The sequence below is a fragment of the Equus przewalskii genome, unplaced genomic scaffold, assembly GCF_037783145.1.
Source record: "Equus przewalskii isolate Varuska unplaced genomic scaffold, EquPr2 ChrUn-12, whole genome shotgun sequence".
NCBI lineage: Eukaryota > Metazoa > Chordata > Mammalia > Perissodactyla > Equidae > Equus > Equus przewalskii.
Window position 1 is genome coordinate 346,381 of NW_027228749.1, and position 18,113 is coordinate 364,493.

The following is an 18,113-nucleotide window of genomic DNA, read 5'->3' on the forward strand; positions in this document are numbered from 1 at the left end:
CAGAGAGACGCCCGCCCCGGGGGACTAGGGATTGCCGGAGATCTCGGAGAGGACCGGGGCGGGGGAACTTTCAAAGGCGCATCCGGCGACCTGGTGGGGAAGCGCCGGAGCTCCGCCAGGCAGCAGACAAAACTCTCTGTCTGCCAGTAGCAGAGGGGCCACGCTGAGCACTCAGGGCTCCCGGCAGAGACCCGGAGAGAAGCCCAGAGGGCGGGGCGACCCCCAGCTGCCATTGCCCGCCCCGGGGGACTAGGGATTGCCGGAGATCTCGGAGAGGACCGGGGCGGGGGAACTTTCAAAGGCGCATCCGGCGACCCAGTGGGGAAGCGCCGGAGCTCCGCCAGGCAGCAGACAAAACTCTCTGTCTGCCAGTAGCAGAGGGGCCACGCTGAGCACTCAGGGCTCCCGGCAGAGGCCCGGAGAGAAGCCCAGAGGGCGGGGCGACCCCCAGCTGCCATTGCCCGCCCCGGGGGACTAGGGATTGCCGGAGATCTCGGAGAGGACCGGGGCGGGGGAACTTTCAAAGGCGCATCCGGCGACCCGGTGGGGAAGCGCCGGAGCTCCGCCAGGCAGCAGACAAAACTCTCTGTCTGCCAGTAGCAGAGGGGCCACGCTGAGCACTCAGGGCTCCCGGCAGAGGCCCGGAGAGAAGCCCAGAGGGCGGGGCGACCCCCAGCTGCCATTGCCCGCCCCGGGGGACTAGGGATTGCCGGAGATCTCGGAGAGGACCGGGGCGGGGGAACTTTCAAAGGCGCATCCGGCGACCCGGTGGGGAAGCGCCGGAGCTCCGCCAGGCAGCAGACAAAACTCTCTGTCTGCCGGTAGCAGAGGGGCCACGCTGAGCACTCAGGGCTCCCGGCAGAGGCCCGGAGAGAAGCCCAGAGGGCGGGGCGACCCCCAGCTGCCGTTGCCCGCCCCGCGGGACTAGGGATTGCCGGAGATCTCGGAGAGGACTGGGGCTGGAGAGAGTTCCAGAGACCCAGCTTAGTAGCCTAGGGGGAAACCCTACAGGCTCACAGAAGCCTTAGGGAAAGCCTCTGCACAGCACCAGTAGAAGGCACCCAGCCGCCAGCCACAAGGCTGGAAGACCCCAGGGCAAAAGCAGCATAGCTAGGTGTACTAACCACAGACTGTAGAAGATGCCAATAGCTCTCCTGCGACCCATAGAGGACAAGTGAGATTTGGTGGGTGCCGACAGCAACGGAGCGACAAATATAAGTGATCCCACCCCTGGCCGCTGGAAAAGCCCATAACACCGTTGCAGACCCCAAGGAGAGAGCGCATCTAGGTGGGCAACAACAGTAGGCCCCTGCAGCCTGAAGCCCCCCGTGACGGCCCCCACGGCAGAGGAGGGAATCCAAAGGGCCACTGTGGCTACGAAGAGGGGCCCAGGCCCAGTTAGCAACTACGGACAGGGTTCCTGGTTGGTGAAGTATAAACAGCTGCTCCCCCCACCGCAGCAGCTGAAACAAGTGAAAGGAGCAACTAAACTCTATCTCCATGCGGAGGCACAAATCAACATCATCAAGCAATATGAAAAAATACATTAAATCTCCAGAACAGAAAGAAAGTAACAAATACACAGAAAACAATCCCAAAGAAAATGAGATATATAACCTAAATGATGATGACTTCAAAACAGCCATCATTAAAATACTCACTGAGTTAAGAGAGAATTCTGACCGACAACTCAACGAGTTCAGGAGCTATGTCACAAAAGAGTTTGATACGATAAAGAAGAACCAAACAGAAATATTGGAAATGAAGAACACAATAGAGGAGATTAAGAAAAATCTAGATGCTCTGAACAGTAGGGCCGATAATATGGAGGAAAGAATTAGCAATTTGGAAGATGGCAATATAGAATTGTTGCAGGCAGAGGAGGAGAGAGAAGCAAGACTTAAAAGAAATGAAGAAACTCTCCGAGAATTATCAGACACAATTAGGAGATGCAACGTAAGGATTATAGGTATACCAGAGGGAGAAGAGAAGGAGAAAGGGGCAGAAAACCTATTCAAAGAAATAATGGCTGAGAACTTCCCAAATCTGGTGAGGGAGATGGATCTTCAGGTGACAGAAGCCAATAGATCTCCAAACTTTATCAATGCAAGAAGACCAACTCCACGGCATATAGTAGTGAAGCTAGCAAAAGTCAACGACAAGGAGAAAATATTAAGGACAGCCAGGCAAAAGAAACTAACCTACAAAGGAACCCCCATCAGGCTATCAGCAGATTTCTCAGCAGAAACTTTACAGGCTAGAAGAGAGTGGAATGATATATTCAAAAATCTGAAGGACAAAAACCTACAGCCGAGAATTCTCTACCCAGCGAAAATATCCTTCAAATACGATGGAGAAATAAAAACTTTCCCAGATAAACAAAAATTAAGGGAGTTCATTGCCACAAAACCTCCTCTTCAGGAAATCCTCAGGAAAACCCTCATTCCTGAAAAATCCAAAAAAGGAAAGGGGCTACAAAACCAAGAGCAGAGGAGATAAGTAGAAGGACAACAACAGAGAGTAGCAGCTCTACATCAGAACAGATTAAACCATGGGACGAGAAACAAAGGAAACTGAAGAAAACCGGAAAACAAGACACAAAATGGTAGTGGTAGGCCCCCACGTCTCAATAATCACTCTAAATGTAAATGGATTGAACTCCCCAATCAAAAGACACAGAGTGGCAGGATGGATCAAAGAACAAGATCCAACAATATGCTGCCTCCAGGAAACACACCTCAGCCCCAAAGACAAACACAGACTCAGAGTGAAGGGATGGAGAACAATACTCCAAGCCAATAATGAACAAAAGAAAGCAGGTGTCGCTATACTAATATCAGACAAGGTAGATTTCAAAGCAAAACAGATAAAGAAAGACAAAGAGGGACAGTATATAATGATAAAAGGGACTCTCCACCAAGAAGACATAACACTTATAAATATATACGCACCCAACACAGGAGCACCAAAATTTGTAAAGCAACTCTTAATAGAACTAAAAGAAGACATCAACAACAATACAATAATAGTAGGGGACCTCAACACACCATTAACACCAATGGACAGAACATCCAGACAGAAAATCAACAAGGAAATAATAGAATTAAATGAAAAATTAGACCAGATGGACTTAATAGATATATATAGAACACTTCATCCAAAAACAGCAGGTTACACATTCTTCTCAAGTGCACATGGAACATTCTCAAGGATTGACCATATTTTGGGAACCAAAGCAAACATCAATAAATACAAGAGAGTTGAAATAATATCAAGCATCTTTTCTGATCATAACGCTATTAAACTAGAAATCAACTACAAGAAAAAAGCAGAGAAAGGTGCAAAAATGTGGAGACTAAACAACACGCTTCTCAACAAACAATGGATCATTGAAGAAATTAAAGAAGAAATCAAATATTATCTGGAGACAAATGAAAATGAGAACACGACATACCAAATCATTTGGGATGCAGCAAAAGCAGTCCTAAGAGGGAAATTCATCGCAATACAGGCTCACCTCACTAAACAAGAAAAAGCTCACGTAAGCAACCTCAAACGACACCTAACAGAACTAGAAAAAGAAGAACAAACAAGGCCCAGAGTCAGTAGAAGGAGGGAAATAATAAAAATAAGAGCAGAAATAAACGATATTGAAACAAAAAAGACAATAGAAAGGATCAATGAAACAAAGAGTTGGTTCTTCGAAAGAATTAACAAAATTGACAAACCCCTAGCCAGACTCACCAAGAAAAGAAGAGAGAAATCGCAAATTAATAAAATCAGGAATGACAGAGGAGAAATCACAACAGATACCAATGAAATACAAGAGATCATAAGAGAATACTATGAAAAACTATATGCCAACAAATTGAACAACCTGGAAGAAATGGACAAATTCCTAGACTCCTACAATCTCCCCAAACTGAATCAGGAAGAAATGGAGAATCTGAATAGACCAATCACAAGTAAGGAAATAGAAACGGTAATCAAAAACCTCCCCAAAAATAAGAGTCCAGGACCAGACGGCTTCTCTGGAGAATTCTACCAAACATTCAAAGAAGACTTAATACCTATTCTCCTCAAACTGTTCCAGAAAATTGAGAAAGATGGAGAACTCCCTAACACATTCTATGAAGCCAACATCACTCTGATCCCCAAACCTGACAAGGACAACACAAAGAAGGAGAACTACAGGCCGATATCACTGATGAACATAGATGCAAAAATCCTCAACAAAATTTTGGCTAACCGATTACAGCAATACATCAAAAAGATTATACACCATGATCAAGTGGGATTTATACCAGGGACACAGGGATGGTTCAACATCCGCAAGTCAATCAACGTGATACACTACATCAACAAAATGAAAACCAAAAACCACATGATCATCTCAATAGATGCAGAGAAAGCATTCGACAAGATCCAACACCCATTTATGATAAAAACCCTCAGTAAAATGGGTATAGAAGGAAAGTACCTCAACATAATAAAGGCCATATATGATAGACCCACAGCCAACATCATACTCAATGGACAAAAGCTGAAAGCCATCCCTCTGAGGACAGGAACAAGACAAGGGTGCCCACTTTCACCACTCCTATTCAACATAGTTCTGGAGGTGCTGGCCAGAGCAATTCGGCAGGAAAAAGAAATAAAAGGAATCCAAATAGGTAACGAAGAAGTAAAACTCTCGTTGTTTGCAGACGACATGATCTTATACATAGAAAACCCCAAAGAATCCACAGAAAAACTATTAGAAATAATCAACAACTACAGCAAAGTAGCAGGGTATAAAATTAACGTGCATAAATCAGTAGCATTTCTATACACTAACAATAAACTAACAGAAAAAGAACTCAAGAACTCTATCCCATTCACAATCGCAACGAAAAGAATAAAATACCTTGGGATAAACTTAACCAAGGAAGTGAAGGATCTATACAATGAAAACTACAAGACTTTCTTGAAAGAAATAGGCGATGACATAAAGAGATGGAAAAACATTCCTTGCACATGGATTGGAAGAATAAACATAGTTAAAATGTCCATACTACCTAAAGCAATATACAGGTTCAATGCTATCCCAATCAGAATCCCAAGAACATTCTTCACAGAAATTGAACAAACAATCCTAAAATTCATATGGGGCAACAAAAGACCGCGAATTGCTAAAGCAATCCTGAGCAAGAAAAACAAAGCCGGCGGAATCACAATCCCCGATTTCAAAACATACTACAAAGCTACAGTGATCAAAACAGCATGGTACTGGTACAAAAACAGGTCCACAGATCAATGGAACAGAATTGAAAGCCCAGAGATAAAACCACACATCTATGGACAGCTAATCTTCGACAAAGGAGCAGAGGGCCTACAATGGAGAAAAGAAAGTCTCTTCAACAAATGGTGCTGGGAAAACTGGACAGCCACATGCAAAAGATTGAAAATTGACCATTCTTTTTCACCACACACCAAAATAAACTCAAAATGGATCAAAGACCTAAAGATTAGGCCTGAGACAATAAGTCTTTTGGAAGAGAATATAGGCAGTACACTCTTTGACATCAGTTTCAAAAGAATCTTTTCGGACACTGTAACTCCTCAGTTGAGGGAAACAATAGAAAGAATAAACAAATGGGACTTCATCAGACTAAAGAGCTTCTTCAAGGCAAGGGAAAACAGGATTGAAACAAAAAAACAGCTCACTAATTGGGAAAAAATATTTACAAGCCACTTATCCGACAAAGGGTTAATCTCCATAATATACAAAGAACTCACACTGCTTAACAACAAAAAAACAAACAACCCGATCAAAAAATGGGCAGAGGACATGAACAGACATTTCTCAAAAGAAGATATGAATATGGCCAATAGACACATGAAAAGATGTTCATCATCGCTAATCATCAGGGAAATGCAAATCAAAACTACACTAAGATATCACCTTACCCCCGTTAGATTGGCAAAAACATCCAAAACCAAGAACGACAAATGTTGGAGAGGTTGTGGAGAAAGAGGAACCCTCATACACTGTTGGTGGGAATGCAAACTGGTACAGCCACTATGGAAAACAGTATGGAGATTTCTCAAAAAGTTAAAAATAGAAATACCCTATGACCCAGCCATCCCATTACTGGGTATCTATCCTAAGAACCTGATATCAGATATCTCAAGAGTCCGTTGCACCCCTATGTTCATCGCAGCATTATTTACAATAGCCAAGACGTGGAACCAGCCTACATGCCCAGAAACTGATGATTGGATAAAGAAGATGTGGTATATATACACAATGGAATACTACTCAGCCATAAAAAAAGACGAAATTGGCCCATTCACAACAATGTGGATGGACCTCGAGGGCATTATGTTAAGCGAAATAAGTCAGTCAGAGAAAGACGAACTCTATATGACTCCACTCATAGGTGGAAATTAGCATATTGATAAGGAGATCTGATCGGTGGTTACCAGGGAAAAGGGGGGGTGGGGGGAGGGTACGGAGGGGGAAGTGGTGTACCCACAACATGACTAACAAAAATGTACAACTGAAATCTCACAAGGTTGTAATCTATCATAACATTAATAAAAAAAAAAAAAAAAAAAGAAGAGTCTTATTGATAGTAGGTTGGTGAGATGCTCTGGAATTTGTTGTGCCTCAGAGTTGTCCCAGTCCCAGGCCAGGGGACTGTCTCTCACTTCCTCCCACCCTGCTCCTTTAAGCTTTCCATTGACTGCACAAAGTTCTCAAGTCCAAGGTCCTTATATTTTGGAAGGGTTCCCCCTTTGCACTTCAACAAGTTGTACCTTGTGCTTCAACCATGCTAAATAAATTATAGTGCTAATGTGGAATATATTTGCCCACCTAGAGAACTCTGCAGCTTTCACACTCAGCCCCTTGTTTCTGAAATATTTCCAGTTTTTCCTGAGAAGAAATGACCACATCTGCCTTTGTGCCCTCACTCTACCCTAGACAATTTTTATCACCATGCCTATAGTACTTCCTTGTTTTGTTTTGTTTTTTTAAAGATTGGCACCTAGGCTAACAACTGTTGCCAATCTGTTTTTTTTTTAAGGATTGACATCTGGGCTAACAACTGTTGCCAATCTTTTTTTTTTTTCTGCTTTATCTCCCCAACGCCCCCACCCCCACCCCCCCATACACAGTTGTATATCTTAGTTGCAGGTCCTTCTAGTTGTGGGATGTGGGACGCCACCTCAACGTGGCCTGACGAGTGGTGCCATGTCCGCACCCAGGATCTGAACCCTGGGCCGCCGCAGTGGAGTGCGCGAACTTAACCACTCGGCCATGGAGCCAGCCCCAGTACTTCCTTGTTTTTTAAATTCATGTGTTTCCACTGCTGTGGGAACTCCTTGAAGGCAGAGGCCATCCCTTACTCATCCATAAAACTTCAGTAGCTCACCCAGTCCAGCACTAAGGGCCTGATCTCACTCATCCCTGACGTCGTTTAAGATTGTTCAGGGTATTGGTGACTGCCTTCCTTATCCCACCTAGGTTTAGAAATTGCATGGCTGCCAAACCTCTAAAAATTCCCATATATGTGATTCATAAGGATGAAATGCCTTCATTTCTTTCTAATTTAATGTTTTGCTCTTCTCTCTGAAGGTCCCTTGCTCATGAGTGTGTGCCAGGTGACTATAAGCAAATAAAGTGTGATCAACACAGTGCATTGTATGCTTATGGACTTAATAAATATGCTACTAATGGTAACAGTGCACAGACTCCCTTGTGGCCATGAGGCAGGGTGAAGAGAGAGGAGAACTATCAGGACAGTTACATCTGGAACAAAGCAGAGGTCAAAATGCACACAGCAAATAGAGATGGAAGATGCTGGCAGAATGACAGCTATGTTGTTCTGGATTCTCCAAGAAGCAAATGCTGAGTAGGATTAAATGTGAAAGGACTTTATTAGGGGAAATATTTGTGTGAAAGGAAATAGAAGGGTACTTAAGAAGGATGGAAGAGCCTTCAGGCCATGAAGTAATCTGATCTTGAGTAAAGAAGAGAGGGAGAGAAGGTTGGTGGAAGCGTCCAAGACTGCCTGCCATGAAGTCTAAATTCGTCAAAACCATCATGCAGTCAGAGAGCCAAAGTCAGCCAACAAGGAGTCTTGTATCTCCCAGCAATGGGTCTGCCTCACCAGCCCCATTGTGCTCAGCTATTGGCAGGGAGCAGTCCATGGGGGGTGTGGCCTCAGAGATGGATTTTAAAGCATAGCAGCTGGGGCTGTCAGTCAATTAGGCTTCATGTACAGGAAGGTCTGCAAGGCAAATTTTCATGCCCAGCAAAGCAGCCAAATCCAGAATAGATGTAAGTACACACAAAAGTATTAGCAAACGGCAAGTATGCAGAATAGAGAAAAGAACAATAGTAGAATGGTTGCTTCTCCTTTCAGTTCTGTGAAAGTTACTGTACCTCCAAATTCGTTTACTGTACCTTCAATTTGAGCTATAAGTGGTAATAAAAAATAAATGGACCCAAGAGCCACAGATGTGATTACCTTTGTGCCCTGGTCTGATCTCATGAGAAAAGCCATCTAGCATCTTGATTAAAACTATCCTTTTTCTGATAAGTATGACATAGTTTCTTCCTCAAGCCTTCATGGTAGGTGAGCATGCACAACAGTGACACAGACAGACCGCTGGCTCATATTGTGAACGGCAAGGAAAGAAGAAAGACTGGATAGAGGGAAGACGTAACCAAACACTACTATATTAGAAAAACTGAAGCTAAACATATAAGGAGATTGGGTTGCTGAAGGCAGTATCCACATTCCTTTTGAAGACAGGAGAGATTAGATAGAGAAGGAATGCTGAGAGAATAAGAGACCGGCTAAGAATGCCCTCCCTAGAAAGCAAGGAAGATTGAGTCCAGAGGGATTGGAGAATGCAAAAAAACTGATGCATATCAAATGGATAATAATGCTTGTGAAAACACTTTGTACATTTTAAAGCACCCCAAAACACATGAGGTAGATCTTAAGTATAATACATAGGCACTGCCCTTACTAATTGGGTGCTTTTTATGTTGCTTGGCACTTCGTAAACTATCTCAATGCTTTAAACAACCATATGAGGTAGATTCTATTATTACAGTGTTAGAGATAAGGAATTTGAGACTAGCTTAAATACCTGAGAGCCTACATTGTTTGCCTAAAGCAAAAAACAAAAAAGTAGTGGCAAAGCAGAACCTATTGCAGATGGTGGGGACAAGCAGCGGTAAGAAATACAGTAAAGACCCATGATACCTTATTGGAATCTTTGGGGCCAGATGTTTTTAAGATGTCAGAATTTCTTATTCTTTTAGGAAAGCAATATAGAGCACAACCTTTATTCACATAACCCATCCAGTGAGGACTGGGATTGCGTCCCATAATTAAATACATTGGGGTCTATAAATGTAGGCACCACTTGTCTTGCACTAGTCGCTTCCAGCTCATGAAATGGGGGCCATTTCGTTTGTAGTCTTTATCTAGAACAGATATTTCTCTGGAAATACAAGTTCTCCTGTTGCTTCTTCTTCCAGTTCTGTGAAAGTTACTGTCATTCTTTTCTCTACCCTCAGTTTGAGCTCTTGAAGTTGGGATTAAGAGAATAGCAGAAACTCCTCAGGAATTCAATCCCTTGGAGCGCTCTGATGAGCCCAGGTTAAGAAGGGGATAAAGGAGGGGGGAATTTGGCTTCTCAACTTTGGAGCTGTCAGCTGGAAGGTGAGCCCAGTCACATTCACAACGACAATGATTACTTGTGGTGTCTGAGCTGGAGCAGTCCACTAGGGCCATATAATGGCCCCTGGGGTGACCTGCACTTGTGTGGGTTCAGTAAAATAAGAATGGTACCTGAATTCCAGGGAATTGAGCTGAGTAACCAGACATCAGGGGATGTGCCAGGTGTATTTGTGAGAGGTTGGAGGGGGTTGCAGGGAACTGTTTAGGTGGTGTGGGCACCTTTGTGGTAACCTACTGATAAAGGTACCATCCAGTGAAGACAAGCACATAAAAACTACGCAATGAAACTATTTAAAAGATCAAGCCATGAATATCAATCAGAGAGTCTTAGAACCCCACACTTAGATTGTGCCTAAGGTACCTAGTTCAGCAAGTTCTCCTTTCAGGGATTCCTTCTAAGACATTCCTCACAAGGAAACATTTGCTCTGTTTTTGAACACTTCCAAGGACAGACAGCCCTTTCCAAAATGAGGCATGCTACTTTTGTCATTGGACAGTTCCAGTTGGTAGAAATCGCTCTCTTCATTAAGTCCACTTAGGCCTTCATGTCACTTTCACCCATTGGTGTTCAATCTGCCCTCTCAATCCATATACAAAGTTTAATTTCAATTCCACATGTCAGCCATTCCAATATTTGGTGATATTGTATTAATATATAGTCTTTTCTTCTCAGGTAACTTTTTTTCATAAAATATTCCTTCTTTATCCTCTGAAAACTCTAGTATGTCTCTTAGGAAAAAAGTTGGCATTTTTGGGGATCAGAATTAGCCCCCCCCCCAAAATGTGCCTCTTTGGCTTGATTATTTTTAAGAACAAAAGACTCTGAAAGAAACATTGACCTCCCCCACAATTGTCTAAAATAACTTAAAATAGAAGGGCCTGTTCCAGGAAGGAACTAATACCATAAGATAACTGTAATGTAACGTAAAATGTGTCTCTCAGGTCACAATGTCTATAGTTGGCCCATTTGCTTTTCCATTTCTATGTGAATTGCTTTTTTTCCCTTTTGAAGCCCCAAACCACTACTCCCAACATCCTCCTTTGTCTAGCTGAAGATGATATTTACGGTGGCAGCTTTGGCCATTCTGGTGAGTTGTCCAGTTTTCCTGGGTTTCTCCCATGTATACATTTTATAAAGCTTTGTTTGATTTTTCTCCTGTTACTCTGTCTCATGTCATTTTAATTCTTACGCCAGCCAGAAGGACCTAGAGAGGGTAGAGGATTTGTCTTCCTCCCCACAGCATCCAGAAGTTCTCTTAAAACCAAGTTATGGCATGACCAATGCAGGTCACATAGGACTAATTTTTATCCTTGGCTCAGCTCTCTGGGCAATTCCTCTGACCTGCTAATTTGTTAATGTGGCTTAACTTGCTCTTGGTGAACCCATTCGGGTTATCAGTTCCCATCTTGTCTATGTGCTCACATAACATCTAATACCAACCCATTCTTATTAGCAAAAGATCAAAATAAAATGTATTCTTCTATAGGTATGAAAATATGTTATTTTAATCATTTTGAAAATTTGACAGTTGCTGTTTTCCAGGCTTGAGGCAACTCTGTGATCTGCACGAATTTGAGAAGCAGATTCTGTCATTCTCTTGGATGGAGTTCACCTGGATCTGGCAAATCGTCTTCACTTAAAACATTCAGATTTTATCCTACTATCTTTTCGCACATGATAGTTTTTCTTTTCTTTCCAAGCATGTAATGGGGGTCAAGGATTACCACTGCCCCACTCTCAATACCTCTAATCTTCCACCAGTGGTGGCCTTTCTAGTCTAGTCTTCGGTAGCTAATAGAGAAAACTCATTTTTCCTTTAACCTTTTCTACGAATTTCAGGTCATTCTGGGTTTTATTCTTTCTTGCACAAATTTTACTCTTTATAGGCGTTCAATAAATATATGTAAACAATAATTTTTAAATAGTAATTTATTAAATTGATCCACTTAATTAAAGGTAATGTCTGATGCCTCCAAGTTTATACCCAAGAATACTGTTGAATAGGGCTGGAAAAGTTCTGGAGAACATTCCTCTTGACTCTCCAGGCATCATGTCACAAGATGTTCTGACCAGAGCCAGAAGAGTGACTCTGAGTGTATGAATGAGGAGTTGCAAGGGAGACATCCGGAGCTGACTGCACAGTGCCTAGGGAGGGAAAGAAAAAGCTGCAATGAAGTCTGGAGGGACTTAGGGAACTCTCTTCACTGATTGCTCCAAATAGAAACTGACATTCCCTCTCTTCCTTATTCACACTCAGCTGGAAGTAGGAAAGGCATGGAGAAAGACACCCAGCTGGTATCCAGTTATAGCCAGTGACTCTCTGGCTATCTGTAAAAATGGGGCGAGGGACTTATACAGGAAATGTGGATTTTCCAGAGCTATTTACTCCAGAGCTTAGAGCGATTTACTCTTAGAGTCTAGGGATGTGTAGGTGGAACCTCTTAAGAAACAGCCTTATCTAGATTGAGAATAACCATTATAATTTTGGGCCATCTGGGTTTGGGAAATTTTGTATTCTCCACTCTCTTCTTTTTGCTTCTGCAACTGGGTATTGCTGTGAAAAGGAGGGATATGGCAGTGATCAAGTTTGGGTTTTGCCCTCTGTGAGACTGAAATTCAAGTTTGCTTCCCTGAAGGCCCTTCTCTTGTTGTAGAGCTTAGGTATGGTCTCTCATTCTCACAGAAGCCAGAGGTGGATACTGTCACAGGAAATAAAAACAACCTAGACAAGTCACACCTTTGGGTAACAGATGCTTTCAAAGATATACTTTCCTGCATCCACCAAAGTTTCAGCCCCAGCCAAGCAGAAAACCTGGGGGTCTCCTGCACTGGGACCACAGTATGATGTAGCTGAGTCACACCACGATGGGCCACACACTCATGTGCAATGGCTGCAGTTGTGGAACAGGGTCCTTCCCACTAATTGGCTGCTGCTGTGATGTTGTGGGGCCCTGGTTGCCATTCTTCTGAGCTTGACAAGGGTGAAGGGATGTGGAAGTGCTGGTCTCCAAGTCAGAGCATCCAGGTGAAAAGTGTGGGAATACGGGCCATTCACATAGAGGACATGGCAGGTGGTATCCAGGGCATGTAGTAGTGGCATGCAGGCAGGATGTGGTCCTCTCTCTGCTGAAATGGGCACCATGGAAGTCCTGGTTCTATCACTTGCCAGTCAGGCCACAAGCCCAGGGGCAGCACCAGGTAGTATAGAGAGTTACAAGAATAGGCATCATGTCAGACAGCCCTGAGAATGAGACCTAGCCCTGCCTGGAGCAAGTCACTCAGTGTCTTCATTTATAAAGTGGGAAAATTAGTGCCTGCCCTGCTTCCCCATCTGGGATGATTGTGAGGAAGCGTGGAGTAGTTAACATCAATGTGCTTTATAACTGTGAAACTATGTGCCTTTTTGAGACTGTCCAGATGTGGACAGAACCATGAGGTTTTGGCCTTTCCTACTTTTTCCTTGGTCAGCATTGCTGAGCACGTGTTCTAGCCTCTCCCGCAGGCGGTCATTGATGCAGACAGACTCCTCCAGGCGCTGGCGCAGGTTGTGGATCTCAACAAGATTCTTCTCCAGCAGGTCGGCCCCTGTTGCATTCCACCAAGACATGAGAGAGGTGGGAGATGGGGAAGGCTGATCACTCATAGGCAGGTGTGGGGCCTGCCCAGGGCCTCTCTGCTAGATCCCTGCCCACCTCTATACTTCTGTCAACTTCCTCCTCTTACCTGGGCACCCAGGAAGCACCAGGCAACTTTAAGAGCTCCTGGGCTTTCAATCACAAGACTGCCTTCAACAAGGAAACTCCACAGGGCTTCCTCTCAGATAGAGGCCAAGTACATCTGGCAGAGATGGACACTGGGCTGAAGAGCAACAGTGAGAAACTGCTAAAGGCCTCTAGGTAGGACTGGAATAACAGTGAGAAAGTTTGTCTGTCTCCTTTGGTAGCAATCCAAAGGCCCTCCTTCTCTACCTCACGCCTCTCCTACCTGACGATCTATGGCTGAACAACCTTTAACATCCATCCACTAACAGAAAGGCTAAGGTAAATGCATATGAAATTAGATCAGGCTGTGAATAATGAGTGAAACTGAATGTTTTCCTTTAACTACTTTTGGTGAAGAGTGACAAGGAAGAGCCTGGGGAGGTGTCAGGATCTGAAGGAGGAATAGGAGAGAAGAGAACATCTCCAAGGAAAAAAAGATGTGCAAAAGGAAGTTGAAAGGGACCAAGAATAGGCTTCATCCACCAGGACACCCTGCTAGGTTTTTCTCTGAGAATTTCAAATGTCTTATTGTTACACTATCTGGGCCCTAGAAACTGAGCTGCTTCAAGCCATTCCTCTACATGACTGCATCCCTAGCCACTGGGTGCCAGGATGCCTGGCTCCGCACCCAATAGCAAAGTTTGAGAGGCAGGATTGGCTTAGAGTTGTATACAAATGGTGTGTGTGTGTGTGTGTGTGTATGTGTGTGTGTAGGAATAGTCTCCTATCTTGAAATAGCTCTTGACCTAAGGAAGACCTTCCCATGAAGTCTGAGCTTGGAATTCTACAACAGTCTAAATCTACGCATAAGAATGTTGTAGCACAGAGAAAAGGGAGCACATGAATGTGAGGCAACTTACGCTCCCTGTAGGGTGCTTCTAAATGTCCCTGACTTCCTTTATTTTCCTTCCCAGAGTGAGTCCCTAGGTAGGGGGATGGGAGAGACACTTAGAAAGGACCAGCACTGAGCTGGAATCTCCTTCTCTGGCTGATATATGAGATACTGCCCCTTCATCTCCTCACCCACTTCTGTGAGCCAGGATCTAACAGAGGAATGAAAAATCCTCTGGCCGGGAAAAGAATGTGCCATTCCTGTCAGTGGGCTCTATTTCACCAACTGCTCCGTTGTGTTTTACCAGAGGGCTTGGAGTTGGGCCGGTACAAAGAAGAGAAGGAGGATAGGTTCCCTGATGCATTCATTTTCTGAGGCCTCATCTCGTCCCATGAGCTGCTGCTACCATGGTGCCCACAGTCCGGTGTCCTGCTCGGCTGTGTGGTGCCACTCAGAGGAGGATAGAAGGGCTGGGCACATCTGGCTTCTGAATGGTTGCTGGGCAATGAAGCTGAATCAGCAGGAGTGGCTGGGCTGACATCTGTCCAGAAAGGAACGTGAATGAGAAACAATTGAGGAAGTCAGAAATGAAGTGTTTTAAAGATAATTATACTGGGCTGAATAGTGTCCTCCTGTGGAGCTTCAGAACGTGACCTTATTTGAAAATAGGGTCTCTGCAGATGTAATTAGTTAAGATGAGATGATATTGGACTAAGGTAGGCCTAAATCCAATATGATTGATGCCCTTATAAGAAGAGGAGAGGAGACACAGAGATAAAGAAACACACAGGGGAGAAGACCATGTGACAACAGAGGCAGAGACTGGAGTGATGCATCTACAAGCCAAGGAATGCTCCTAGCAACCCCAAGAAGCTAGGAAGAGGCAAGGGAAAGAGACCATGGCCCTGCTGACACCTTGCTTTCAGACGTCTAGCTGCCAGAACTGTGGGAGAATAAATTTCTGTTGTTTTAAAACACACAGTTTGTGATAATTTGTTATAGAAGCCTTAGAAAACTAATAATGTAATCCATGGGATGAAGACTAAGGCAGATGTCAGCAACTCTAAACCTATTGTTGAATATCATTTAGATTAAAACTCATTTCCCCAGTACTATAAATTTCTCCCCAAGCTTACTGGCATTTCCTGGCCTGTGACATTAAGAAGTTGTGGTTAAATGTAGTATCTGAGGGTCACAGTGTACACACAGGAAAAGCACAGGGCCCCTCATCCTAGCTCCCTCTATCATTCCCAATGCTGTAATGATCCCAGGGAGGTACTTCACAAATGTCTCCTCCAATAGCAGGACTCATTGCCAATCTTGGAAGTCACGAGAGTAAGGAACTGAAGCACTTTGCTGGTATGTGAACAGGTGATCTACTCATCTGTTAATTATCACTATTATCGACAGCCTTGGAACCCCTTATGGCCTTGGTTGAAAGGAAGCTGATTTTTTGGGGTGGGAATAAAGGAGGTTTAAAAGGGGAGGGGAATCTCATTTTGATTGAGTTCGTACTTTAAATCAGGTGTTGTGCTAAAGCCTGAACGGTCTATGCCCTTGCTAGTAACATAACAGCTAATGCTTCAAGAGATTGTTCTACATTGGGGTTGTTGGAAGAGGAAGCGAAAATGGCCTCCACTTCTGGCCAACGTGCAGAGAACCTAGACAGGGTGGCTCACTTCTGGTGGCTCCTGCTCCTGCCTGAGCTCACTCTGCATGCCTACTGAGGCTGAGGGAGTCTCTGAGGAGGGAAAACATGATTTGGATCAAACACAGAATGTCTCACAAGACTGTAAAAGTAATAAATATGTATAGCTCAGATTGTCTGGCTCCAGTACAAAGAATGACTTGGGAATTTCTGCATGGGGAATTACAGAACCAAAAAATTACGTGCTATCTTATAGCTCAATGATGCTCTGAGAACACGGCTGTGTCTTTTGCTGTCTCCCTTTGAGAGAAAAACCCCGCCGGGTGGCAGGGCCATAATTCAAAGAAAAGTTTAAGAGTCTGCTCTGTTTCAGGGATTATTATCAAGGGCCACAGAGTAGACAAGTTTCTCCCCTGAGCAGATAAAAGTAAGGTCCTTGTTTCCCTTCAAGCAAGCCAAGTTCCTCTGGGGAATTGTACACTTAGGGGGCCGACCCCATGGCCAAGTGATTAAGTTTGCGTGCTCTGTTTTGGCGGCCCAGGGTTTCGCTGGTTCAGATCCTGGGCGTGGACATGGCACTGCTCATCAGGCCATGCTGAGGCGGCATCCCACATGCCACAACTAGAAGGACCCACAACTAAAATATACAACTATATACTGGGGGGATTTGGGCAGAAAAAGCAGAAAAAAAAAAGGATTGGCAACAGTTGTTAGCTCAGGTGCCAATCTTTAAAAAGAAAAAAGGAATTGTACGCTTAAATCACTACCCAGTAGGTCTCTCCTTTCCCAGTTTACATAATATCAGATGCAATTAGCATCACTGTGAAATAAAAAGACAAATTATATTAAGCCTTTAGTATAACAGCTGACAAAGTAGGAACTCAGTCAAAATGTGATTCCCATCCCCTTTCAAGCCTCCTTTATCCACGTCCCAGAAAATCAGCTTAGTCTCAACCAAAGCCATAGGAGGTTCCAAGTTTGTCAGTAACAGTGATCATCATTTTCATGTCCCAGTCTCCCCCTACACAACACAGGAAACATGCCCTACACCGCACATGGAAGCAACAGAGAACAGCCTCCTGTGAGGGGAATGTAGCCCCACAGTGAAGCTGCCACACCAGCCACACTATTTGTTAACTGCCCTAGAAACTTTGGCCTATAAAGCAAAGAAGGAGCAGTGATAAGTCATTGCCCCCTGAGAGGATAATGATTTCAGATGGGAAAAAGAAGGGCTCAGCCGCCTTCAGAAAAAACAGAGGTGGCCAAAAATAAGGCTGATTCTTTCTGGGAGTGTCACTGCAGAAGCCACATCTCAAGTGTGGCCATTCCTACAAGTGAAGGCAGGAAGTACAGGTGAGGAGAAGGTGTCTTTGCCCTTCTCCTGCTGTCTCTCAGGGCAGCGCTGAGGTGGAACCAAGTGCCTCTGGGCAACTGAGAGCAAGGATGTACATAAAACTCCCACTGGCCCCTTGGAAGAGGTCATGGATGTATCAAGGGCAGCTCATCCATTTATAAATACTTAGGTGGAAATGCAGCGTGTGTAGGGTCTTGTCTTATTTGCAGAGGCTACTCCTTTGTGCTGGGTGTAGAGGCAGAAAGAGTGGAATGGGGAAAACACTGGTTCCAGAAGCCTAGCAAGAGAGGTATGCAAAGGGGTGACTCCCCTGCTTGGTCCCTGACTGCTCAGGCTGCAGTGTGGTGGACACTCTAAGCTTTAGAGTCAGGCAGGCTGGCAGTGAATGTTACCCTAAGCTGGGCTGTCTTCAGTAAGTTCCCTGACTTTGCTGAGCCTCGGTGTCCTCGGGTAAAATCGGGACACCACCACCTATTTGAGACGATTGCTGTGTTGATTAAATGAAGCAACATATGTATAGTAGCCAATAATGTGAGCATAACATGTACTCAATAAGAGTGAATTTCCTGTTGTTCCTTGGCTACTATAATCCTGGAGGAAACATTATGCTGCTTTGCTCCAATGGCTCATTCATTGCCTAAAATAGTCAATTCAGAAAAAAAAATTCAGCTATAGCCAGAGACTAAGGATAGTTTCTTGGTGTTGTCCACACCAGGATTTGACTCATACAGTTACCTAGAAATTCAAATGCTTTTCTCAGGAGGGAAATTAAAG

The 18,113-nt window shown here is 44.2% G+C and overlaps 1 protein-coding gene across 6 annotated transcripts in view; it reads right to left on the reverse strand.

Moving 5' to 3' along the window:
• Positions 1 to 11,566: 11,566 nt before the first annotated feature.
• The window catches only part of LOC103540000 (myomegalin-like), a 48,539-nt gene continuing 41,992 nt past the window's right edge, over positions 11,567 to 18,113 (reverse strand). For 2 of the 6 annotated variants that reach the window (XM_008506499.2, XM_070607580.1), the window contains exons 6-8: positions 14,642 to 14,878; positions 13,198 to 13,329; positions 11,656 to 11,889 (exon numbers count right to left, since the gene is read on the reverse strand). In XM_008506499.2, coding sequence (XP_008504721.1) covers positions 11,798 to 11,889; positions 13,198 to 13,329; positions 14,642 to 14,878 — 461 coding nt within the window. In that variant the 3' untranslated portion in view covers positions 11,656 to 11,797. Of the gene's footprint in view, positions 11,890 to 13,197; positions 13,330 to 14,641; positions 14,879 to 18,113 lie in introns of all 6 variants that reach the window. The other 4 variants (XM_070607581.1, XM_070607583.1, XM_008506498.2 and 1 more) reach the window with 3 other exon arrangements.